The sequence below is a fragment of the Oryctolagus cuniculus genome, chromosome 2 (genome assembly GCF_051225735.1).
Source record: "Oryctolagus cuniculus isolate XC-2025 breed Fujian yellow rabbit chromosome 2, ASM5122573v1, whole genome shotgun sequence".
Classification (NCBI taxonomy): domain Eukaryota; kingdom Metazoa; phylum Chordata; class Mammalia; order Lagomorpha; family Leporidae; genus Oryctolagus; species Oryctolagus cuniculus.
The window spans coordinates 121,450,316-121,475,534 of record NC_142868.1 but is presented as its reverse complement, the minus strand read 5'-3'; the positions used below and the strand labels follow the sequence as shown (position 1 = coordinate 121,475,534).

General features: G+C 43.6%; 1 protein-coding gene and 1 pseudogene across 6 annotated transcripts in view; both read left to right on the top strand.

The window, feature by feature from the left end:
- The window catches only part of KDM3A (lysine demethylase 3A), a 56,819-nt gene that overhangs the window by 10,706 nt on the left and 20,894 nt on the right, over window positions 1-25,219 (top strand). For 4 of the 6 annotated variants that reach the window (XR_016229237.1, XM_008254152.5, XM_089326152.1 and 1 more), the window contains 8 exons: window positions 973-1,083; window positions 4,587-4,689; window positions 6,273-6,397; window positions 6,630-6,702; window positions 6,796-6,884; window positions 13,763-13,926; window positions 18,316-18,836; window positions 22,291-22,495. Coding sequence is in view for 4 of the 6 variants with exons in the window: in XM_008254152.5 (XP_008252374.3) it covers window positions 973-1,083; window positions 4,587-4,689; window positions 6,273-6,397; window positions 6,630-6,702; window positions 6,796-6,884; window positions 13,763-13,926; window positions 18,316-18,836; window positions 22,291-22,495 (1,391 nt within the window). In the remaining 2 variants the exon portion in view is untranslated. Of the gene's footprint in view, window positions 1-972; window positions 1,084-4,586; window positions 4,690-6,272; window positions 6,398-6,629; window positions 6,703-6,795; window positions 6,885-10,083; window positions 10,137-13,762; window positions 13,927-18,315; window positions 18,837-22,290; window positions 22,496-25,219 lie in introns of all 6 variants that reach the window. The other 2 variants (XR_016229238.1, XM_089326153.1) reach the window with 1 other exon arrangement.
- Window positions 12,372-12,462, top strand: LOC127490427 (U6 spliceosomal RNA; annotated as a pseudogene).

Below are 25,219 nucleotides of genomic sequence, written 5' to 3'. Positions count from 1 at the left end.
CCTGGGCCTTACTTTCTTCACTTGAAAAATGGGGATGGAAGTAATAAGGGGAACATGCATATAGGTCAGAGGTCAGAAACTGACAGCAGTGCAAACTCAGATCTGTTTGATTTGATTCTCACAGTGTTGTTTTAAGAAAATTTGAATTAGTTGCCTGCTTTTAACCACGTGGAAAGTACCTCTAAAAATTTAGATTTCCAATATCTCCTGAAAAAAACTGCAGGAAAAGGCAGCAGTGGGGTCTTGTGGCAGTTGCTTATGGGAGCAGTAGACTGGGGCTGAGTAGTAGCTGTTGGCTTGCCCCTTGTAAGAGTTTCCAGTGTTGGCAGTTCCCCTGCCTCTAAAGATACCGTAAGTCAGTATGTGATGGTGCTGTATCCACTTTTTAAGTTTGGTACAGTTAGAGGAAGAGAGTACCCATTGTGTCTGGAAAGGAAAGTGTAGGCTTTATGGGACCCGGGCTGGAGCTGAGAGAAGAGGGTCTGATTTGGATGGTGGGAGAGACTGGGAGGATGATAGAAGACTGACCAGATTGTGAAGGGCTTTGCATGTGGTGCTGGCAATGTGGAGATTTTGCCAGAGTGAAGAGCAGCTAGAGACTTTGGAATGATGTGGGGTTGTGATTCAAGTTGTGTTTTATTATTTCTTTTCTTGCAAATGTTAAGAATTTGCTAAAAGCATGGCCTTATCTTAAAAAATATACATTTGCAACAATTTTTCTTTAGCATATTTTTTGGGAAACAATGAATTTGTTATTAGACCTATGTGCTAATAAGTCCCAAATGTATCTGGTTTAAGTTACTGGAATTGAATAAAAATTGTATGATCTTTTGGCTGCATAAATATTTCTTATGAGATTCAGTCAATACAAAAACTTAATGGCTTTATCACTTTGTGTGTAAAATTGCCAGTTCTGGTTTTCAGAATTATACTGACAACAGTTTGAGGCCCAAACATTTTCTTTTGTTTTAGGTGTACAGATCTCTATTGGACAAAGCTGGTTTGGGATCCATAACTTCTGTTCGCTTTCTAGGAGATCAACAAAGAGTATTTCTTTCTAAAGACCTTTTGAAGCCTATCCAGGTAAAATAGAATAAGTATTAAATCATAAGAATAGAAATACAAACACTTTTAACTTCTCTAGTGAGACAAGAACCTGTCCCCTAAGCTGTAGATGGTTAGATATGATCTCAAAGTGTCAGTCATTGGATTTCATGCTGTCCCTTTGGGGTTGAAAGGACAAGGCTACTAGAGTTAATGGTGTGTGAAAATGGTTTCAAAAAGTTGATTGCATCAACATATGATACGTATGCATGCATACATACAAGGGCACTTCAAAAAGTTTATAGTAAAGTGAAATTGAGAGTTTCAGAGCCAGCATTGTGGTATGGTGGGTTAAGCTACTGCCTACAATGCCAGCATCCCATATTGAGGTGGGTTTGAGTCCCAGCTGCTCCGCTTCCAATCCAGCTCTCTGCTAATACCCTTGGGAAGGCAGTGGAAGGTGGCCCAAGTACTTGGACCCCTGCCACTCACGTGGGAGACCCACGTGGAGTTCCAGGCTCCTGGCTTTGGCCTGGTCCAGCCCCTGATATTGGTGTCATTTGGAGAGGGAACCAGCATATGCAAGATATTTTTCTCCCTCTTGTCACTCTGCCTTTCCAATAAATAAACATAAATCTTTAAATAAGATGGCACCAGTGTTGCAGCACAGCAGGTGAAGCCACCACCCACAATGCCAGCATCCCATATCAGAGCAGGTTTGAGTCCCCACTGCCCTGCTTCTGATCCAGCTTCCTGCTGTTGCACCTGGAAAGGCAGCAGAAGATGGCCCAAGTGCTTGGGCTCCTGCCACCCATGGAGTAACATGGGATGGAGTAACAGGATCCTGCCTTCAGCCTGGTCCAGTCCTGACTCTTGTGGCCATTTGAGGAGTGAACCAGCAGAAGGAAGATCTCTTTCTGTCTCTCCCCTTTCTCTCTGTCACTCTGCCTTCCAAATAAATAAATACATAAATAAATCCTTTTTGCTTGTTTTTAAAATGACACTGTCGTACAAGAGAATATGATTTTTAAAAAGTTCTTTTTGGAGCAACATTTTGAAATTCATGCATAATTTTATAGTAGACATTTTTCCATGAACAACTTTTTTTAAAAGGTTTGTTTGTTTGTTTGTTTGAAAGGCAGAGTTACAGAGAGAAGCAGAGATAGAGGTATTCCATCCGCTGGTTCACTCCGCAGATAGCCACAACAGCTGGAGCTGGGCCAATCCAAAGCCAGGAGTCAGGAGCTTCTTCCAGATCTCTCACAGGGTGCAGGGGCCCAAGGATTTGGGCCATCTTCTTCTGCTTTCCCAGGCCATAGCAGAGAGCTGGATCAGAAGTAGAGCAGCTGGGACTAGAACCAGTGCCCATGTGGGATGCTGGTGCTGCAGGCGGTAGCTTACCCGTTATGTCACAGCACCTGCCCCCCATGAACTTCTTGAATATCCTTTGTACATACAGTTAGTCCTCATTATTCACAGATGTTTGTGAATTTGCCTACTTGCTAAAATATATTTGTAACTCCTACATACTCGAGGTTATTTATAGATCACAGACATGTGCAGAGTGGTGAACAGTCTGATTTGCCTAATGTAGGTTCCCAGCCAAGGTCAAATAAGTGACATGCTGATGTTTTACCTTCTTTCAGTTCTCATGCTGTGAAAAGTGCCCTTTTTATTGCAGTATATGTGGAGCCACATTATGCCATGTGTGTTTGTGTGTGTTATCTCACCGTTTTGCATAGTGGTTAAGAAGCCATTTGGGATGCTCACATCCCATGTTGGAGAGCCTGGTTGAATTCTCTCTCCAGCTGACTGCTTGTGTATACTCTGGGAACCAGCAGATCTTGGGCTGCTACTTGGATTACTGCCACCCACATGGGAGACGTGGGTTGGGTTCAGAGCTCCTAACTTTGGTCTGGCCCAGACCTGACTATTGTGAGCATTTGGGGATGAGCCAATAGGTGGAAGATCTCTCTGTCCGCCTTTCAGATAAAAATCAGGAAGAAAAAGAAATGGTCTTCAAGGGGTAGAGCGATTGGCCTAGCAGTTAAATTGTTCCACGTCCCAGTACCTGGGTTTAATATCCAGCTCTCCTCCTGATTGCAGCTTCCTGCTAATGCAGACCCTGTGAGGCAGTGCTGGTGCCCCCAGTAACTGCGTTCTTGCCGCTCACATAGGAGAGGTGGGTTGTGTTCTAGCTCCCAGCGTTGGTCTCTGGACTGTTGTGGGCAGTTGAAGAGTGAACCCACAAATGGGAGCATTCTTTCTCTTTGTCTCTCACTGTCTGTCTTTTAAATTAAAAAGAAAAAAAAAATGACCCTCTCAAGTAGTGCTGAAGTGCTTTTATCTGAGTTTCCTTAGCAGAAGGAGCCTGTGATATGTCTCAAGGAAACACATGTGTTAAATAACTTGATTTAGCTAGAGTACTCTCAGCCATGAGTTTGAGGTTAACAGATCAGCAATGTGCATTATTACATAAGGTGTCTTTCAACACAGTCTCTCATTAAACAAGGTTATGTGTTGGTTGGTTGAAGAAAATGCTGTGACCAGAGGCTAACTAGGCCTAACTCTGTATTTCCTCCAGGACAATGATTCTGTCTTCATGAATTTAGTGTTTTTAGGAACAATATCACTTCAAATAATAAGAATTGATGTGTGTGTGTGTATGTATGTGTATGTTTGTAAACCTTTCTGATTATGTTGTAAAACTCCTACCTTTTTCTTCACAACATTTGGGCTCCTGGACCTTGCTCATATACGGTAATTTCTTATGAAAATTTCACAGTGGCAGGAAAGCATTGAGGCTTGGTATTGGAAGGCTTCTGTACTTTTAACATTGCTTTTTCTTTGCCCTGCTTGAATTTGGGTTTGGCAGGTTGTGTCTGTTGACAGTTTCTGTATACATTTATCATAGCTGGGTGTGCACACAAAGCCAGAAAGCTGTGGAGTGGTGCCAAGAATGAAACTGCTGCCAAGAACTCAGTGTTTCAAAACTGGTTTACTCTGAAGCCTTAGCCTGTTCATTGACATTTTCTGTTTGTCCTCCTGCCTCCCTTACCTTTTGTAGAGAATAACACATTTGGAATACTAGCTAGGTTAAACAAGTATGGATGAAATGAGTTCTTTGTTAAAAATAGCGGTTTTAATGAATTGATAAGACACGTAAAGACAGATATATTCTATCTGTGTGTCTTTTGATTTTTGGATTTGGATCTGTGATCGCCCCTCCCCGGTGTTTAGGATACAGATGTTTTTCAGTTCAACTGGATAGCTAAGTTTATTATTTTCCCGTAGCTAAAGTTATGTTTAAAATTATGCTTTAAGTCATTCTTAGTAATTTTCATGGTCCTGGCTTGGGATGCCTGTGATTGAGGGTTTCCAACTTTTCAGTCTGTCCAGTTCAGTAGAATTGCCATGGTCTGGTGCCACCAGATGGCCAGTTAATTAACCATTCACCCATCTGATTAAATGATTGAAATAGCCGCTAAAATTTTAAAAATTGTTCTTGTTACCTTAAAATACAATGCTCTCTCATTTTATAGGATGTAAATAGTCTTCGACTTTCCCTTACGGATAATCAGAATGTCAGTAAAGAATTTCAAGCTTTGATTGTGAAACACTTAGATGAGAGCCATCTTTTACAAGGTATGTGAATTATCTAATAGAGAAAGTTCATGCGTTAAACATTGATTAGTTCGTAAGAAGCTAGGGTTTAGTCCTGTCATATTTTCTCCCTGAAGTTTTATTTTTTTCTAAAAAAATTTTTAAAGTATTTCTAATATTTAAAAATTAAAAATGTTTTTCCGGCCAGCGCCACAGCTCAATAGGCTAATCTTCCGCCTGCGGTGCTGGCACCCTGGGTTCTAGTACCATTTGGGGCACCAGATTCTGTCCCAGTTGCTCCTCTTCCAGTCCAGCTCTCTGCTGTGGCCCGGGAGTGCAGTGGAGGATGGCCCAAGTCCTTGGGCCCTGCACCCACATGGGAGACCAGGAGGAAGCACCTGGCTCCCGCCTTCGGATCAGCGCGGTGCACCGGCCACAGCGCGCCAGCTGTGGCGGCCATTGGAGGGTGAACCAACGGCAAAGGAAGAGCTTTCTCTCTGTCTCTCTCTCTCACTGTCCACTCTGCCTGTCAAAAAAAAAAAAGTTTTTCTGTTGCTTTCCCTATGGAATTAGATGACTGAAAGATTTAACTAATATTTTCTAAAACTTCAAACTTGAAAAGTTCATAAAATATGAAACTGTAAGGTAAATGTTTAAAAAGCTCATTTTTTAAGCTTTATTTTAACAGGGAATTTACTGTGTTTAAAATGACATAAGAGGCCGGCGCCGCGGCTCACTAGGCTAATCCTCCGCCTAGCGGCGCCGGCACACCGGGTTCTAGTCCCGGTCGGGGCGCCGGATTCTGTCCCGGTTGCCCCTCTTCCAGGCCAGCCCTCTGCTGTGGCCAGGGAGTGCAGTGGAGGATGGCCCAGGTGCTTGGGCCCTGCACCCCATGGGAGACCAGGAAAAGCACCTGGCTCCTGGCTCCTGCCATCGGATCAGCGCGGTGCGCCGGCCGCAGCGCGCAGGCCGCGGCAGCCATTGGAGGGTGAACCAACGGCAAAGGAAGACCTTTCTCTCTGTCTCTCTCTCTCACTGTCCACTCTGCCTGTCAAAAAAATTAAAAAAAAAAAAAAAAAAAGACATAAGAAAGTAGAGCTTTTGGAAGTTGAAGTTTTCTCCCAGCTTTGCTGAAATGTCTTATAGAAATCGTTTAATGTTTCATTTGTCTACTGCATTTTTTTTTTTTTTTGACAGGCAGAGTGGACAGTGAGAGAGAGAGACAGAGAGAAAGGTCTTCCTTTGCCGTTGGTTCACCCTCCAATGGCCTCCGCGGCCGGCACGCTACGGCCGGCGCACCGCGCTGATCCGATGGCAGGAGCCAGGAGCCAGGTGCTTTTCCTGGTCTCCCGTGGGGTGCAGGGCCCAAGCACCTGGGCCATCCTCCACTGCACTCCCTGGCCACAGCAGAGAGCTGGCCTGGAAGAGGGGCAACCGGGACAGAATCCGGCGCCCCGACCGGGACTAGAACCTGGTGTGGCGGCGCCGCTAGGCGGAGGATTAGCCTAGTGAGCCGCGGCGCCGGCCCTACTGCATTTTTTAAAGACTTAGAAAAATATTGTCCTGGCTGATGGTGCTGTTGGTAGATAATGCAGATTGGTCTAAGTAATTTTTTCTTTCTTAAGGTGACAAAAACTTGGTTGGTTCAGAAGTAAAAATTTATAGCTTGGACCCCTCTACCCAGTGGTTTTCAGCAACCGTAATAAATGGAAACCCAGCATCAAAAACTCTTCAGGTCAGCTGTGAGGAGGTAAGGACAATCATCACTGCACTTCCTAACTTTTTGGCAGGATGAGGTAACTATACAAAGGATTTATGATCTAGGAGCTAAACGTTATAAAAAACTAGAGCAGAATAAAAATAATCCCATTTGTTTTTAAAGAATCATAAGTAATCTTTGTCTTACCAGAAGCCCAGTTGTCATGTTAATGATGCTGATATTCCTGAGCATTTTAAGTTTTCTAGTTTCTTTTCTTTTCAAGGTTCCAGCACTGAAGATTGTGGATCCATCACTGATTCATGTTGAAGTCGTACATGACAACTTTGTGGCGTGTGGTAAGATACATTGATTAAGACATTTCTTTTCCCTTTCCTCCTTCGCGTATTAAGAGAAACAGAGAAGCCAACTTACCTAGTTTTATGTTTTAGGTAATCCTACAAGAATGGGAGCCGTAAAACGCAAGTCTTCGGAGAATAATGGAAGCCTGATTTCTAAACAGGCCAAGCCTTGCTCTGAGGTAACCTGGATTGATTGTTGTGACTTGCGTAGAGCTTTCCTTAGCTGGACAGTGTGCCACCATTCTTCGTAGAGGTCTTCTGCGCTGCTTTGTCTCTTCACGTTTCAAGTTCCAGATCGTGGCCATACTTTCTATACTCAAGCAGATGGAGATGATATAAGTTTCTGGTTCACAATTTTTTGTGTGTAAAGCAGTATTTCATGTTTTTTATATTTGCTGGAAATCCTCAATAGGTCAGATAGTTTCACCATATGGAGGTGTTTTGGAAGGTAAATTCAGTTGTATGTGTCACGTTGGAAGGATGCCTGGCATGAGAAGAGGGGAGGACTCCTCTTACATAATTCCCAGGAGGCTGGGTGTTGAAATAGGACCCTCACCTCCTCAAGGATAAGGGAATTTGATCATTTATGATTGAGTAGATAAATATACTGGTTTTTCAAAGGAAGTGGCTGGTTTCTCATTACTAATTTCTGCTCAGAAAAATACAGGTTTCTATGAATGCCTGATGAGTTCAATGCCAGATTTAATTCTGTTGTGAAATAGTTGGGATTTGAACTAAGAAACTTAAGCCTATTTCCCCTAAAGGTGTTTTTAGTCATTAGGACAAATCACTTACACAACTAAGATACCTAAGTGCACTTGTGTCATGTGTACAGTTTCCTGTATGGTAATTATCGAAAACACTCTTAGACTACTCCACTTCAGGTTGGAGTTTAAAGATTGACCAAGATTGTATGAAGATTGTTGACAGCATTTGAGAGAGAATCATTAGGTCTTGGGGAGTAGGGCAAGGAGAAATGGGAAGGCGTGTGGGTGAAAGAATGAATCTAGGGTTCAGGATCTAGGGCAGGCTGGACTGCAGTGTCCACAAGAACCAAAGCAAGCACTGTGCTGCACAAAGCACTACAAATCTGCAGTGACTGCGGCCCTCCTGAGCCTTTTGCACACAGCAGGAACTTGGATACTTTGACCAGAAGCTTTGTAAATCAAGGCATCTAAAAGCTGTCTTCCAGGAGTATAGGCTTGGGTTGTTTAGGAAAATGAACAGTTAATTATGGAAAGTACTGTTACTGCCTTCTATTTTATTCCTTAAAGTTCATAAGGTAATTTCAAGCACATCCATCCAACAAACCAGAAATACTGAATATTCTCTGTGTTGGATTCTTGGTCCTAGAGTCCTCATTTCGAAGAATCTGTAGTTCAGTGAGGGAGGCAGACTTGCAGAGGACTCACAGGCTCCAGGGACAAGCTGCTGTGAGCAGGAGCTACGCAGGTGCTTCAGGAGATAACCTGGACAAACACTCTCAGAGTGAGAGAATGTGCCCCGTTTGCCCAAGCGCATTGCGACTGGAGTACAGGAGGCGTGGGGTTGGGGGAGACAGTGAGTGTAAAGGAAGTTGAGTTTTCTCCTACGGATGGGTTTGTAGAGCATCTTCATGGTGTTCAAGGACTTTGAATTAAGGAGATCGACTTGAACTTCATAGATGGATGAGGGAAGGTGGTGAGAATGGAAACAAGGGCGCGAGTTAGGTTAGTGGTTTTGTCTGCCATAAACAGACCTGAAGTGAGGCAGTGAGAACATTCAGGAAGCAACATTAATTGGATTTGGTGGAAGATCAGGTGTTAGGGCTGAGGAAGCACAAATGGAATGCCTGCTTCGTAGAACATGACAATTTTGTCTTGATTCTGACTTAGTAAGCTCAAGTCAAGTGGTCATTTATGGTATTGAGTAGTTTTCCACTGTAGAAAAGGGCAGAGCTGGCGGGAGTAAGGGATTCCTGTTTCAGAAGAGAATAGGGGTAGGAAGACTCTGGGAAGTAATGTAGAATCATCTATAAACAGGATGCCAAGTAAATGATAATTGCATCTTAAAGTTAATACCGCCAAGTAATACACAGTATTAGAACCTGAGAGAGAGGCCAGGTAGGATAATAACTGGCCAGGTTTTGATACTGGAGAAGTGATTAGCAGTCAAGGGTAGAGGTAGTAAAGACCAGTTTGGAGAAATGGGTCGGTGGTTGCCTGTTATGGTGAAAGCGTCAGTGTAAATAGGCAGGGGTGTGTTGGTGAGGGGATCAGGGAGGAGGAATGACAACAGAGCAGTTAGCCTGGGATATGGGCAGGACTGCGGTCCCTGGGGGCCTCCTGTAAAGGCGTGCCACTTTAGAGTATCGAGTTTGTCAGTGATGGAGCAAGTACGTTTATGACCATTAAGAAGGTGCCTATGAAACATGTGTTTTAAAAAAACTATATGAATTACCCCCTGTGCCTGACTTGTGGAGCAGGGAGCATGACTCTTCTCTCTCAGGGTGTTGCCCATACTATCTGTTCTATAAATTTATCTACCATTCAACTGATTGTTGGGCACAATCGAAGCTATTAAAAAATAAGGCTGCACTTTGGTAACTTCAGCATGTAACTTGAACTAAATTTGATGTTTTAAAAATGTTTCAGCTCTTGAGCTCTGTACTAGACATCTCATTCTAAAGGAAGTTGGAAGTAGTAGAATTTGGAATTCATTACTATAGCTATTCTCATTTTAAAGTTTTTGGTTTGCCTAGAAAAGTATAATAAATAAAAGAAGCATGCAATCATAGTGCTCTGAGACACTCTTCACGTTTTTTGGATACTTTTCCCCTGTATCTCATATGTCATGGAGGCCTATTGTGCTGTGATTTTTAAGGCTAAAGACCTACTCTTTCGTGGCCTCCTCACTTTACTTGTGAATATTTTTCCACAACAGTACATTTAGTTTTTGTTCTGGGTGATTCTTACAATCAGGCAAGTTTTGGGAACACTGTCCTGGCTGAGGACTGCGGAGGTAAAGGAAGTGGGGGGAAGCAAGAGCTACTTGAAATGTGTGAGTGAAAGGTGAGTACAGCAACACATCCGGGGCGGTTCTCCCTGTGTGGCGCTTCTCAGGTCTGTTGAACTGGCACAGGGTTTACTTCAGGGTGTGCTTCGGAAGACAAGATTCGGTAGGCAAGACTCTTGGCTGCCTTGGTGAATATTTGGCTGAGGTAAACCTCTTTGCCAGTGACGTCTGGCTCCTTGAAGGTCTTCCCTGCCTAGCAGACTGTTCCTATAGTTGATGACATTGCTTAGTTCATGGGAAGGAGTCTGCTGGAGAATGCGAGCAGCAGTGCCCTTGTTAGAATACTGTCGTATGCTCAATTATATTATCTCCGTCTGCTGGCAGGGAGGAACTATTGCCATGACTGGTATAGAAGACCTTCAGGGAAAACTCTTCAGGTAAGAAGAAACTTTGACCCTTCGCTGAGTCAGAGCCAGTGCAGAGGTGTGCACGTGGAGATGGGTTTGGGACTCAGGAGTATTGTTCCTGTTGCGCTCTTAGCAAAGTTGTAAAGGGATACAGGTCAGTTTTTGACAGGAAAAGCACCCTTAGTTATGCTAATTCTAATACCTGGTTATGTAACTGAAAACTGTTACTGTTCCTCTGTGCTGAGAGAGCAGGTCTCTGAAATGGTCTCCCTCTGTGCCAGAGGCTGCGGTAAGCAGGTCCCTGTATTCAGTGTGCTCTACTACTCATTTCATGCATGAGTAATCTGCTAGGAAGTGTCGGGGTCCTGCACCAAAACCCAGTTCTCTTAGCCTTGTGCTGCTGCTGTTGCTCCTCTAAATCCTTCCCTTGGTGTGGTGAGTCACCACTGTGAACAAGACCCTTCCTACCTTCCCTCTGTCCCTCCGTTTCTTCCAACAAATGTGTATTGACTGTTTAGTATGTGAGACACTGACCTGCCTTGGTGACCATTACTACTGTCCTTCTCTTCAGGTAACTCTGAAGACTTACTTGTTTATAGCTATTCAAAAATACTAAGTGCGAACAGCTTTCACTCTTTCATGTATTCCTTCCACCAGTCTTATGAGCATCTGCCACGTGTCTGGCTTTCTGAGGTCTAACAGTGGACACAAGAGCAGGGCCTCTGCTCCTAAGGCATATGGATTCTGTTGCGGGGAGACAGTAAAAGGTGCTCTCATAGTGATAAGTTCTGTGGAAAAGATACGTAAAAACATGGCAGCAAATAAGAGGGTGGCTTGTGGGACGCAACTTTGGAAAGAGTGATCAGATTCTGGGGTGATAGTTGAGTGGACTTGAGGGTGAGGTAGTGAGACCAGCCAGCTATTACAAACTGTTCAGGCAGAGGGACTAGCACGTGCTCGGGCAGGAAAGGACTCGGGTTGTGTTGTGGGCAAGCGGAGCAGTGAAAGGAGAGGAGGGGATTGGCAGGAGACTGGACCGCACGGGGTTGTGGCAGGCACTAGCTGCCGCGATCTTGTATACTTTTTTTTTTTTTTTTTTTGGTTTAAAAGCAAGATTTATTTTAAGTCAGGGACCTCCAGCCAGAATGGCATGGAGGGAAGGGGCTGGTGGTACTGGGGTTTTTAAGCACAATTTTGGGGAAGAAAAAAATGTATCAGCTTGACATTCAGTTACAAGATAAGGACAAAAGACCTGGTCTATAATCAGGTAGCTTGTTTACAGTACACTGTGAGCTCAGAGAGATGGAATCCCCACTCCCTTGCTATTCTTATGGTAAAATTGGAAGCTTTCAAGGAATGGGCAGGCAGGCACTTATTTTTCCCCCCAAAGATAGATAGATAGATAGATAGATAGATAGATAGATAGATAGATAGATAGATAGATAGATTTATTTATTTATTTAAAAGGCAGAAATACAGGGAGAAGAAGAGAGAGAAGGAGAGATCTTCCATCTGCTGGTTCACTCCCCAATTGGACATAATGGCTGGAGTTTGGCTGGTCTGAAGCCAGGAACCAGGAGCTTCTTCCAGTTCTCCCACATGGGTGCAGGGGCCCAAGCACTTGGACCATCTTCCACTGCTTTCCCATGTGCATTAGTAGGGAGCTGGATCAGAAGCAGAGCAGCTGGGACTTGAACTGGCACCCATATGGGATGCTAATGGTGCAGGTGGCGGCTTTACCTACTATGCCACAGCCCCTCTGGTGCACTTTAAAAGATTTCTCTGTGGTAAATTTCACTTGGGAGCAGAGGCTTCAGCAAGAATGGAGAGGAAGTCAGGCCAGTTAGAAGATGTGTGCTCTAGTGGTGGTATAGGAAGAAATGCATAGATTGAGTAAATACTTGAGGAATACATGCAGGATTTATTGGTTCGTTAATTGGATATGGGAAATGAGAGACACAGGATTTTTTGACTTGAGCAGCTTGATGGGTGTTGAGGCTGTGTTGTGCAGGGTGAAAATGTATGCCTAGGTTTGCAGTCCAGATTTCTTCAGTGTGTCGGCCTCAGGAGAATAATTTAAGGGAAGGTGTAGTGCATCAGCGCTAAACAAACTCCAAATGAGAAAGGCGGCAGCGTGCGAGATGCCTGTGCTGTGTCAGCGAGCTTTGACTAAGCCGTTATCATTTATAAAGTATTAGAAAATATTATAGTCAGAAGGGACATTTTAGAAATGAACTTTCCTAATTTCCTTTTTTAAAGAATCGAATGCTCACTTTGGCAGTACGTATACTAAAATTGGAACAGTACTGAGATTAGCATGGCCCCTGCACAAATATGTGAAGCATTCCATATTTTTATCATGATTGATTTGTATGGGCTCTTAATCATTAAAAAGTTACTGTTGTTTAATAGTAAATTTTACTTGCCCAGTATTGCTTATACTGTTGGCATATTTCATAATGCAAGTATGAAATAATTATTAATGGTAATGTTGCTGTTATAAGGGTGCTAATGTTAATATATTAATGTTAGTTAATGCTGATAATAGTAAATTAATGTTATGTTGGGGGGAGAAGTTAGAAAACTAAAGCCAAAGAGATAAAATTGACTATCCCAAGGATATAGTCAACAACCGCCCACCCCTACCCCCCCCCCCCAAAAAAAAGCAAAAACACATTTTGGCAAATACTAAGCTAATAGTCATCATAATTGAGTTGACTAAAGTGGTATAGAAGATGACCTGATAATTTAGTACTTGAAAATGATTTGAAGCTATGCCAAAACTTTGATAATTATTATTTTTGGGGGGCATTTCTGGAGTTTATATTTGGTGATAAGGTAAAAGGTTGTTTTATAGATAGACAAATAATTGCGAAAGGTATGTGACTTGAAGTTCAGGCACATTTAAAGAGGCTGGTGAAGATGAGTAAATTAATTTCATCCAGTTCAGCCATGGATTATTTAGTTGGCTTGAGTTTATCTCTTCCTTCTTTTTCCATGCTGGGAAGTTTATTTTTAGGGATGATATAGACTGGTAAGTGGGTTTAATATTTATATTTTGTGAGTACAAAATTATATGAAAAGAGCAGGGATCCATGTGTCCCCAACTTTGTCCCACAGGCCTGTTATAACTTGATATTTCTTGCAGCTTGGGGTGACGTTTGTGACTTGATGAGCATGTAAGAGCCAGAACTGTATCCTCAACCCTAATTGCGTTGGCTTCTATTGGTATCCAGTGGACACCACTGCCTACCAGAGTCCCATGTGGTCTGGTCTCCTGCCAGTCTACGCAGGAAGTGCATTGGGCAGTCAAGTCATGTAAAAACAAATGCAGGTAAAGCCGCTGCCATTCGAGACTGTCACCTAAACGTGCACTTCTGTGTGTTGTACTATCAAAGTAATCGCACACAGCCGCACTGCCCTGGCAGAGGGAGTGAGCGATCTGAGAAAGACCAGCTTATGATCTTTTATAGGAAGACAGTTTTCAGAAATTAGTCCCTAATTTTGTGATTTATCACTTGTTTTACTGTCTTTTGGTTTGTTTTTGGCATTTGGCTTTCTTAGTATTAAAGCACATAATCTTGATTTTGTTAACGCTTGGTAATTCCCCACTGAGGGACTTTCCTTTTACTGTTTGTTGGTTTGGTGTCTTCTAGGCCTCTCCCAGTATGTGTCCTGTACAGTCTGTCCCCACCACAGTTTTTAAGGAGATACTGCTTGGCTGTACTGCAGCAACTCCACCTAGTAAGGACCCGCGACAGCAAAGTACTCCCCAAGCTGCCAACTCTCCACCGAATCTCGGAGCGAAAATTCCTCAAGGGTGAGTAGTGTTACAGATGCTTAATCATAATAACTTAAGAAATTATTTTGGTCTTGGTTCATTCATCTCAGGTTGTCCCAGGGAGATTTTTGTTAGAGTGTCCAGAAGGAAAGAATGCTGAATGTCTGTGAGCTGAAAAGTGAGGAAGGGATGTGGAAGAACAGAGAACAGGACAGAAGTGAAGGGGGTGTGAGAAAAGAGCAGTTTTCTTCACTTGACGATGTTTGCAGAGGATTCCTTGAAATACTACTGACATCTGTAGGTGTTTGCTGTCCAGGGAAAGAGAGCACGTTGGTTGTCTGTGGAAGACTGGGATCAGTGGGAGTGTGGAGAAAGGGGAGCAGTGTTACAGTGTGTGTGGGGGGGTGATTCTCTGCCTGGAGGTGAGTTGTCCCGAAGTACAGGTAAGAAATGTGACAGAGGAAATTTTAAGAATAATAAAAGGGGCCGGCGCTGTGGTGTAGTGGGTAAAGCTGCCACCTGCAGTGCCGGCATCCCATATGGGCGCTGGTTCAAGTCCTGGCTGCTCCACTTCCGATGCAGCTCTCTGCTATGGCCTGGGAAAGCAGTGGAGGATGGCCCAAGTACTTGGCATCCACATGCAGGGAGAGGCTCCTGGCTTTGGGTTGGCGAAGCTCCAGCTGTTGTGGCCAATTTTGGAGTGAATAGTGGATGGAAGACTCTTCTCTCTCTCTCCCTCTCTCTCTCTCTCTCTCTCTTCCCATCTTCTCTGTGTAACTCTTTGAAGTAAATAAATCTTTAAAAAAAATAGAAATGAGGAAGCAATAACTTAGGTGGCATTGTTACTAGTTTACAGGAGAGGAAAATGACTAAGAAATATAGTTTGGGCTGGCGCTGTGGAATAGCAGATAAAGCTGCCGCCTGCAGTGCCAATATCCCATATGGGCACTGGTTCTAGTCCCGGCTGCTCCACTTCTGATCCAGCTCTCTGCTATGGCCTGGTAAAGCAGTGGAAGTCCTTGGGCCCCTGCACCCACATGGGATATGGGGAAGAAGCTCCTGGCTTCAGATAGATCTATCTCTGGCCTTTGCAGCCATCTGGGGAGTGAACCAGCAGATGGAAGACCTTTCTGTCTCTACCTCTGCCTCTCTGCTACTCTGCCTTTCAAATAAATAAATCTAAAAAAAAAAAAAAAAAAAAGAAAGAAAGAAAGAAAAGTATAGTTTAACCAGAGGTTGAAAGCAGGTACAAGGTTGACAGAGGGTTTTGAAGGGAAGAATCTCTTAAGAGGAGTGGTGGCCTGTATAGGCAGTTGATGTGGGTCAGAGAGACTGCATGGAAGCTAGGTTGGGGGGCAGCGCTGTGGCGTAGTGGGTAAAGCTGCCACCTGCACTGCTGGTATCTTATGGGTGCCGGTTCTAGTCCTGGCTGCCGCTCTTCTGATCTAGCTCTCTGCTATGGCCTAGGAAAGCAATAGAATATGGCCCAAGTCCTTGGGCCCCTGCCCTGACGTGGGAGACCCGGAGGAAACTCCTGGTTCCTAGCTTCGGATTGGCGCAGATCCGGTCATTGCGGCCATTTGGGGAGTGAACCAGTGGATGGAAGACCTCTCTCTCTCGCTCTCCGGCTCTCTGTAGCTCTGACTTTGAAGTAAATAAATAAATCTTAAAAAAAGCAGCAGCAGCAGCAGCTAGGTTGGGAAGACAGCCACAGAAGGTAGGAGAGTGCGGGGGGGAGTGAGTGGCCTGGGACAAAGCTTGGAAGATAGCCATGGGCCAGTCAGATGAAGGAGGAACTGTTTTTGAAATAGAGGGGGCTGGCGCCGCGGCTCACTAGGCTAATCCTCCGCCTTGCAGCGCTGGCACACTGGGTTCTAATCCCAGTCGGAGCACCGGATTCTGTCCCGGTTGCCCCTCTTCCAGGCCAGCTCTCTGCTGTGGCCAGGGAGTGCAGTGGAGGATGGCCCAAGTGCTTGGGCCCTGCACCCCATGGGAGACCAGGAGAAGCACCTGGCTCCTGCCTTCGGATCAGTGCGGTGCCGCAGCGGCCATTGGAGGGCGAACCAATGGCAAAGGAAGACCTTTCTCTCTGTCTCTCTCTCTCTCTCTCTCTCACTGTCCACTCTGCCTGTCAAAAAAAAAAAAAAAAAAAAAAAAGAAAAAAAAAAAGAAAAAAAAAAAAAGAAATAGAAGGAACAGTGGGAGGTTTAGTAATATCCAAGCAAAGGTTTCTGATCTAAGTGCTTAAATGAGAAATCCTTCTCCAAGGTGAAATCCTTTGTTAGGGGTGGAAGGAGGAAGTGTGATAGAAAAGAAAGGACTTTGTGTTTTGCTGAGAAAAGAATTCTAGGATGAATTTCAGAGAAACAAAAGTTCTTCAAGGATATCCCTAATATTCTGTGAACCATCAAGTAATCACTTGGGACTTGGGTATTATGTTAGCTTTAGATCTTGATCATGCACCCAACAAGAATGAACTTAGTCACTGGTAGGGCTGGTTACATATTCATAGCAGGACAGAGTTTAATGCTGCTGCTAGTCTGTAGTTAGTTTTGTGGGTTTTTTTTTTTTTTTTTTTTTTAGATTTATTTATTTATTTGAAAGTCAGAGTTAAACAGAGAGAGGAGAGGCAGAGAGAGAGAGAGAGAGAGTGAGTCTTCCATCCCATGGTTCACTTCCCAGTTCGCCACAATGGCCAGAGCCGCGCCGATCTGAAGCCAGGAGCTAGGAGCTTTTTCCCGGTCTCCCACACGGATGCAGGGGTCCAAGGACTTGGGCCATCTTCTGCTGCTTTCCCAGGCCATAGCAGGGAGCTGGATCAGAAGTAGAGCAGCTGGGTCTCAAACCTGTGCCCTTATGGGATGCCAGGGCATTAACCTGCACCACAGTGCTGGCCCCTGTAGTTAGTGTTTTGTTTTGTTTTTGGACAGGCAGAGTGGACAGTGAGAGAGACAGAGAGAAAGGTCTTCCTTTTGCCATTGGTTCACCCTCCAATGGCTGCCGTGGCCAGCGCACTGCGCTGAACCGATGGCAGGAGCCTGGTACTTATCCTGGTCTCCCATGGGGTACAGGGCCCAAGCAGTTGGGCCATCCTCCACTGCACTCCCTGGCCACAGCAGAGAGCTGGCCTGGAAGAGGGGCAACTGGGACAGAATCTGGCACACTGACCGGGACTAGAACCCGGGGTGCCGGCACCGCAAGGCGGAGGATTAGCCTAGTGAGCTGCGGCGCTGGCCCATGTAGTTAGCTTTTAATTTAGTTTGTGTAAATGCCTTAGAGGATTTCTAAGATTTTTAATCTGTATACATACTTTAAGATTTTTACCTTAATGCATTGTCCTACCATGAAGGTGAATTTTTTTTAAGAGTTATGTATTTTGGGGGCTGGTGCTGTGGCGTAGCAGGTAAAACCGCGGCCTCCAGTTCTGGCATCCCATGTGGGCGCTGGTTCAAGTCCCAGCTGCTCCACTTCCAATCCAGCTCTCTGCTATGGCCTTGGAAAGCAGTAGAAGATGGCGCAAGTTCTTGGGCCCCTGCACCTGTGTGGGAGACCCGAAGAAGCTCCTAGCTTCAGGTTAGCCCAGCTCTGGCCATTGTGATCATTTAGGGAGTGAGCCAGTAAATGGAAGACCTCTCTCTCTGCCTCTCCTTCTATCTCTAACTCTGCCTTTCAAATAAATAAATAAAATTTTTTTTTAAGTGATTTGGGGGCCAGCACTATGGTGTAGCAGGTAAAGCCAGTGCCAGTTCAAGTCCCGGCTGCCCCATTCCCACCCAGCTCTCTGCTAATGGTCTGGGAAAATAATAGAAGGTAACCCAAGTGGTTGGGTTCCTGCACCCACGTGGGAGACCTGGAAGAAGCTCCTGGCTTTGGATTGGCCCAACTCCAGCTGTTGCAGTCATTTGGGGAGTGAACCAGTGGAGGGAAGACCTTTCTGTCTCTCCTCTCTGTAATTCTGCCTCTAAAGTAAATAAGTCTTTTATAAAAAAAAAAAAAGTTTTCTATTTGAAGGACAGAGTGACAGACACTGAGAAGTCAATCTTCCATCCTCTGTTTCATTCCCCAAATGTCCTCAACAGCCAGGCCTGGGTCAGACTGAAGCCAGGACCCCTAAATTGGGGGCAGGGGTCCAAGTACTTGAGCCATCATTTGCTGCCTCCCTGGATGCAGTAATAGGATGTTAAATCTGAAGTGGAGCAGCCAGGACTCAGAGAATTTTGCGTTGCATTTTCCAGTGTTTAAGGTATTTTTACAGAGCTGTGGACTGATTACTTTTAACTCAAGTTCACCGAAACCTATCCACCCTTTCCAGACATAGGCTATTTTTTCTTTTATGCTGGATGCCTCAGGGAACAGCAGTTGTTTTGGGATGGTATGGGAGAGATTACAAAAGGCCAGGATGCTAGTTTCTCATGCTGTCTTTTTCAGATGTCATAAGCAGAGCTTACCAGAAGAGCTTTCTTCCTGTCTGAATATGAAGCCTGAAGTACTGAGAACAAAAGCAGATGTGCTCTGTAAAGCAGCGTTGCTTTCTTCCCAGTCCTCCCAGATGGGAACGGGAGACCTGAAAATTCTGAGTGAGCCAAAAGGCAGCTGTAACCAGCCGAACACAAGTGCTGGTCAGGAAAGCACATTGGAATGTGTTCCACAGCCATTGACTGACCTTCCGAAGGACTGCTTGTCCACAAAGCCTTCTTCTAAGGAAGGATTGGAAATTGCCCATACTCCTGAACTGCAAAAGCACCTAGAACATGCACCTTCCACGTCTGATGTCCTGTCAAAGAAACCAGAAGTAAAAGCTGACGTCAGTAGTGATAGCCCTAACAGGTGTGCAGAACAAAAGGTAGAACCTTCCACTTTAGGTTGTCAGTCACAGAATTTAAAGGAATCGTCAGTAAAAGTAGATAACGAAAGCTGTTATACAAAAAGCAACAATAAAATCCAGAATGGTGAGTATTTCTAAATGTCTTTATTGATAGCATGGACGTGATGGTAGATGTATATAAGTTTCTTATACCTTTTGAGAAAATAGATGAAAATGACTTTGTAGGAAAGTTCACATAAGCTGTCTCACAAGTGGACTCCTGCCGTTCGTTTATTATGAATCAGTGTGGATTTCTGTCAGCATTGTAAAGCTGCAACAGTTCCATTATATACATTTACCAGATGATTTAACTGGTTCCTATTAGAAGGGTAATTAGATGGTTCTCCATTTTTTGGTTGTAGGAAAGTCTTCATTTCTAGCCTTCCACTGATCTTTCTGTAACAGGTTAGAGTGGAACAAGTGGCACTTCGTGCTTCACAGGTAGCTCAGATCTGAAATCAAAGGGAGAAACAGATGGAAAACTATCTCATCACCTCTGGAAAATGACACTTGGGTTAGTGGTTGTGGACACAACTCAAACAGTAGCAGATTCTCTTTGCTTAAAGGAAAGGTCCTGCTGTACCCACAGTTTAAAACTAAACACTCCTCTTATAGGGAATGTGGTACACTTAGTACGTATTATAAATTGAGCATTCCCAATCCAGAATGCACCAAAATTGAAATTTTTGAGTGCCATCGTGATGCCACAAGTAGAAAATTCCATACCTGACCTCAGGTGATGGGGTAGGGTGAGGGTCAGTCACAGTCAAAACACATGCAGTATATATATATGCCTTCTAGCTATGTATAAGTACATATAAAACAAATGATTTTGTTTTTAGACTTGAGTGCTATCCCCAAGGTTTCTCATTGCTTACATGCAAATATTCCAGATCCGAAACAATGAGAAATCTGAAGTGCTTCTGGTCCCAAACATTTCAGATAAGGTGTACACAACCTGTTTTTGGTCTGGGATACGTTCCAATGATGGTTGTTACCGGAAGCTCACACTAGAGTAAAAGAGAATGACTTCACATGTCAAAAGATTCAGAGCTATTACATTTTAAAGATACCTTTTGATAATTGCCAGCTGTATTAGTGTATTTTAAGGTTTTTAAAAGATTATTCATTTATTTATTTGAAAGGCAGAATGGCTGAGAGAGAGGGAGAGACAGAGGTCTTCCATCTGGTGGTTCACTCTCCAAATGGCCACAACAGCCAGGTCTGGGCCAGGCTGAAGCCAGGAGCCAGGAACTTGGAACTCCCTCTTGGTACCCCAAGGACCCCTTCTTGGGCACATCAGCAGGAAGCTGGGTTCGAAGTAGAGCAGCTGGAACTTCAAACAGTTTCTGATATGGGCTACCAGGGTCACAAGTGGTATCTTAACTTGCTGCACCACAAATCAGCAAATTTTAATTAAAAAAAAAAAAAAGCTTTTCATTTGAATCAATAAAAATGAATATAGTGACACTAGCTTTTTTTTCTTTTTAAATCACAGAACTCTGTGAGAGTAGATGACAATAGATTTGTCTTGTGGGTCTTTTATTACACTTGGAGGAATAGGAAAAAAAACCCCTTTCTGTGCCTAGGGATTCTTCTAACCCAGCTTCTTCATTCTTGAGGCTTAAGTCAATATACTTGTTAATTTGCATAAAATCAATTGCATGAGATTTTACTGTTCTCAGGAGTTATGTAACTCCCAAAAGAAAGTGAATATTCATAACCATATCCTTGTTCTGTTTGTTCTTCTTGAGTCATCAGCACACACACTCAGCTAGTTTTTGAAACCAGTCATTTTAGTGAAGATCACTGAAAATGCTAGTTCATAAGCACGTGCTAGGTACACAGGTGAGTTATGGAGTCCAGCTCTGTCTCACTGAGATGTGCAGCTATTCCCCAGGTAATGCGATTGTAACAGAAATCAGTCTGGACGTACTGTTTCTGCTGTGTGCTGTGACTGGCTGAGGAGTGAGTGCTCGGCGCATACCTGCGTCTCTGAGCTGTGGCCGCTGGTACTGCGTGTGGGTGCAGGAAGACCTGATGGAAAACTCTTCAGCTTCCTTGCTCCACTTAGGGGCTAAACACCACAAGCTGCCTGCAGTCGAACAGCTGCCAGCTTTTCCGTTTGGGTAGATGTACGGCTCCTCGGATGCAGGGATTGCCTGGGTTTCTTAGCTCTGCTCTGATTGGAGAGGATCATTGACGGGATCAGCTATTGCTGTCCACTGTGGAAAGCTGGGTTTAGACAGTTCAACTTGATTATTTCTCAATACTTCTTTTAAGCCAGGGCAGAACAGTTGAGATAACCTTCGCACTGTCTGCCTGTAATCTGTGGAAGCCTCGTCCAACTCGAAGGATGATGTCTTTCTTGAACCAAGTGACTAAATTTCCACCCTTGAACTACTAAACTTTTATTTTCTCTCTTTTCTTACGTCTCTTTTCACTATAGTGAATAAGAATGCTTGAGGGATCAAGGACTAACAGCATCGTTTAGCATTTTACAGTGTGTTCTAGTCTTGCTTTAAAAGAGGAGAGATTCGATCACCTCTGGCAATTATTGAAGATGGTTATTTTATTTAAACTTCTGTGGTTTGGGGTCTTCTGATTTTGTCCAACACTGTCCTTTCCCACCTGTCTCAACCAGTACCCCAAAAGTTGTTTTTGTTTCTTTACATTTTGTTAGTATAAGAACCTGCTTCCCCGTCTCATCTTCCTTGGACCCTGAAAAAGGCCTTTTCTGTCTTATTTCCTATAAAATATTCTTAAGGCTCTTGACTTACAGATTGATTCCTTTCTGTGTTACTTAGACTGTTTGTTCTTTCTTGTTACATCTCTACTTTTTCTTTTCTTCTTTAGAAACCATGTTAACATTTCAAGTTCTGCTGATTACAGCTGAAAACCTGCATTTACTTAAAAATTGTAATCCTGTCTTTATCCATTGTTCTTTATCCTGCATGGGCCTTGTATGTGAAGAAATTGAAGATGTGCCAAGTAAAGTGACATCTCTTGTAGGCATTTTAGAAGGTAGCTCTTCATAGAACAAGGGCTGTGTTGGAAAGCTATTTAATTTTTATTATATTTGGAATTGTTAGCTTGTACATAGTTCTTTAGAAAATACACCTTAAACCCATCCTTTTTGAGTATGAAAAATACCTGACATCTACAAAGTCATGCTGTTGCATGAAGTGCATCTCTGTGCTGTGCTAATGTTGTGGAAAGTTTGAGTTAAGTATCCGATATGGAAAAGACCCCCTAAACTATTTATTTTTCTAGGTTTGAACTGAGCATATACACTAGGAATTGTGAGCCTAGCTGTTGAATTTGGAGTTTAAAGTTGCTAAATGGATAGTAAAAGTTTTCTAGTTGTTATGATAGTTGTATTCTTTCTGTTGAGCTGTTTTTAAACACTGCAACAAAACCAAGACGTGAGAAATGGATTCTCAAAAATGGACCTTTTGAGTAGAATTCAGTCAGTTATTGGTGGTTTTTTAAATATATATATATATATATATTTTTTTTTTCTTTTTTGTTTTCCTCAGCCCCGTCCCGGAAGTCAGTTTTGACAGACCCAGCTAAACTTCGGAAGCTGCAGCAGAGTGGCGAGGCCTTTGTGCAGGACGATTCCTGTGTTAACATCGTTGCCCAGCTGCCCAAGTGCCGCGAGTGTCGTTTGGACAGTCTCCGCAAAGACAAGGAGCAGGCGAAAGACTCGCCTGTGTTCTGTCGTTTCTTTCACTTCCGGAGGTGAGACACTGGCCAAGAGCTGAGGTGTTCTGGGCTCCACAGCCTACTTGATCCACTCATCACATAGGATTTCTTTAAAAAATTTTTTAAAGTGAAAAAGCTTAAAAATGCAAACTTCTATTTCCAAAAGTAGGTCATTGTAGAAAGTGCTGAAGGTTCTGAAAAAGCAACTCCAAGTAAGTTTTCAGTCTACTTTCAGTGTTTGGTTGGTTGTAAGAGGTATTCAGGCGGATCTGGTTGACGTGTTGCAGGTTCTGTTTTGATCATACTTTCCCAGTACATAGTTGGAATCTCTTGTTCATGGTAACTGTTTTCTCTGCAGACACTTGGGAATTTCTGTGTAAGAACCCATTAGAGTGGTATTTGATGATCCATCTCACCAGTTCCCTTTTTGGTGATATTAAGATTAATTTTCGTTTATTGCCACTAGGAATGATGTAGAAATGATTATCTCCTTGTCAGAAGTGTGTGTGTACCTGTGTCTGTGTTTAAGGCCTTGATACATGTATTCTCCATGCCCATTTAGTGGGGTTTGAGCATGCCTGTCTCTCAACCTTTGCTACCTTTCCAATTTTATAAACAAAACTTTTTTTATTTATATCCAGTTTTTTAAAAAAGTCAAATTCAGTTTCTTTAAACTTTTCCTTCCTGAGTGAAGAAATGGGCAGCCTTATCTTCTGTTTTTTTTTTTTTTTGACATAAGTGAACAATGTTTTGCTGAATGTAGATGAACATTAGATATAATTCATTATCTCAGAAACCTAGATACATTCAGGTTCAGCTAGTACTGACTTTAATTTCTTCCTACTCTCCTCCTCTCCTTTCCTTCTAAATTAAAATTTGAACAAACTTTGATCTTATTATTAAAAGATTGCTGAGGAGCTGAATTAAACACACAAGTAATTTAATCATTCGTTGTAGCTGTGCTGGTGACTTTCAGATTCAGGCTAACTTAGTGCAGTAGAGTTTTTCAGATGTTGGTTTGACCCTACTAATTCCTGAGTAAATCAAAAGCACATGACAAAGCTTGTGAGTAGCATCATCTAGAGCTGTCATACTGTTCTTTGTTTTTGTTTTTTAATTTATTTGAGAAGCAGAGTTAGAGACAGAGAGGGAGAGACACAGAGATTTTCCACCTGCTGGGTCACACCCCAGATGGCCTCAACAACCAGGGCTGAGTCACCAAGCCAGGAGCTTCATCTGGGTCTCCTACATGGGTCACAGGTACCCAGACACTCAGGTTGTCTTCTGCTGCTTTTCCCAGGCACATTAACAAGGAGTTGGATGGGAAGTGGAGCAGCTGGGAGACAAACTGGCACTCATAAGGGATGCTGACATCACAGGCAGCTGCTTTACCTGCTATGCGACAGTACTGGCCAAGGAAGGTCTTGTCTTTTTTTTTTTTTTTTTTTTTTTTTTTTTTTAAATATTTATTTATTTGAAAGGCAGACAGAGAGACAAAGGTCTTCCATCCACTGGTTTACTCCCCTGATGGCTGCAATGGCCAGAGCTGAGCTGATCTGAAGCCAGGAGCTTTTTCTGGGTCTCCCACAGTTGCAAGGGCCCAAAGTCTTGGACTGTCCTCCATTGCCTTTCCAGGCCATAGCCAAGAGCTAGATCAGAAGTGGGGCAGCAGGGACCCAAACTGGTGCCCATATGGGATTCTGGCATTGCAGGTGGCGACTTGATCCACTTTGCCACAGCACTGGCCCCCAGGGTCTTTTCTTAATATTGCATAGCATAAGCTGTCTAAGAGAAACTGGAACAGACTCTTTGGTAAAACAGTATCATAGGGGCCAGTATTGTGGCGTGGCAGGTAAACCTGTCCTCTGCAATGCCAGCATCCCATAGGGGCACTGTTTCGCGGCCTGGCTGCTCCACTTCTCATCCAGTTCCCTGCTGATGTGCCTGGGAAAGCAGTAGAAGATGGCCCAAGTGCTTAGACCACTGCACCCATGTGGGAGACCTAGAAGAAGCTCCTGGTGTCAGTCTGGCCTAGCCCTGGCCATTTGGGCCATTTGGGGAGTGAACCAGCAGATGGAAGATCTCTTTTTCTGTCAGTCCCTCCCTCTCTCTTTCAACAAATAAAAAATAAATCTTTAAAAAAAAATCATAAATTAGCTTTCCCCTGATACTTAAAGTGAGGCTGGCCAGAGCTGCCTCATGAAACTCCCCTGCAGGTGAAACCAGACTGGGAGTAGGGTCACCATGGTGAAGCTCACTTACCAGGCCTTGGTGCCATTCCCTCTCCCTGTGAGGTGGCCATCATGAGTTTTTAGCTTTGTCGCTCTAATTCAGGCTATCAGTTACAAGCTTGCATCTCTCCTTGAACTTGAAGTAGATGTGTATCCGTTATGCAGGTGCTAGTCTCTTGTCTTTTCCATGTTTTCTCTAAACCAGACTTTGTCTCACAGGCTCAGAAAGTTTGAGTAGCATCCAGTGCCTAAGGAAATCGGGGTCCCCAGCAAATTGTTGAAAGCTTTCATCAATTGACCCCAACTTATTCCTGTTCCTTACCTATGTGTCTAAGCCCTTTGGTCTAATCTGATATTCTACTATCACTTAAGTCACCTGTATTTTTCTTGCTTTTGTATGAATTACTATCTTCTGCATATAAACTTTTCTTATCCATTACCTGCCTTTTCTTGCGTGGTCAGCGCAGTTACTATTTGTACCATGAAGTCCTCTTCATATTAGCCCCCCGAAACTCATACGCAACACTTC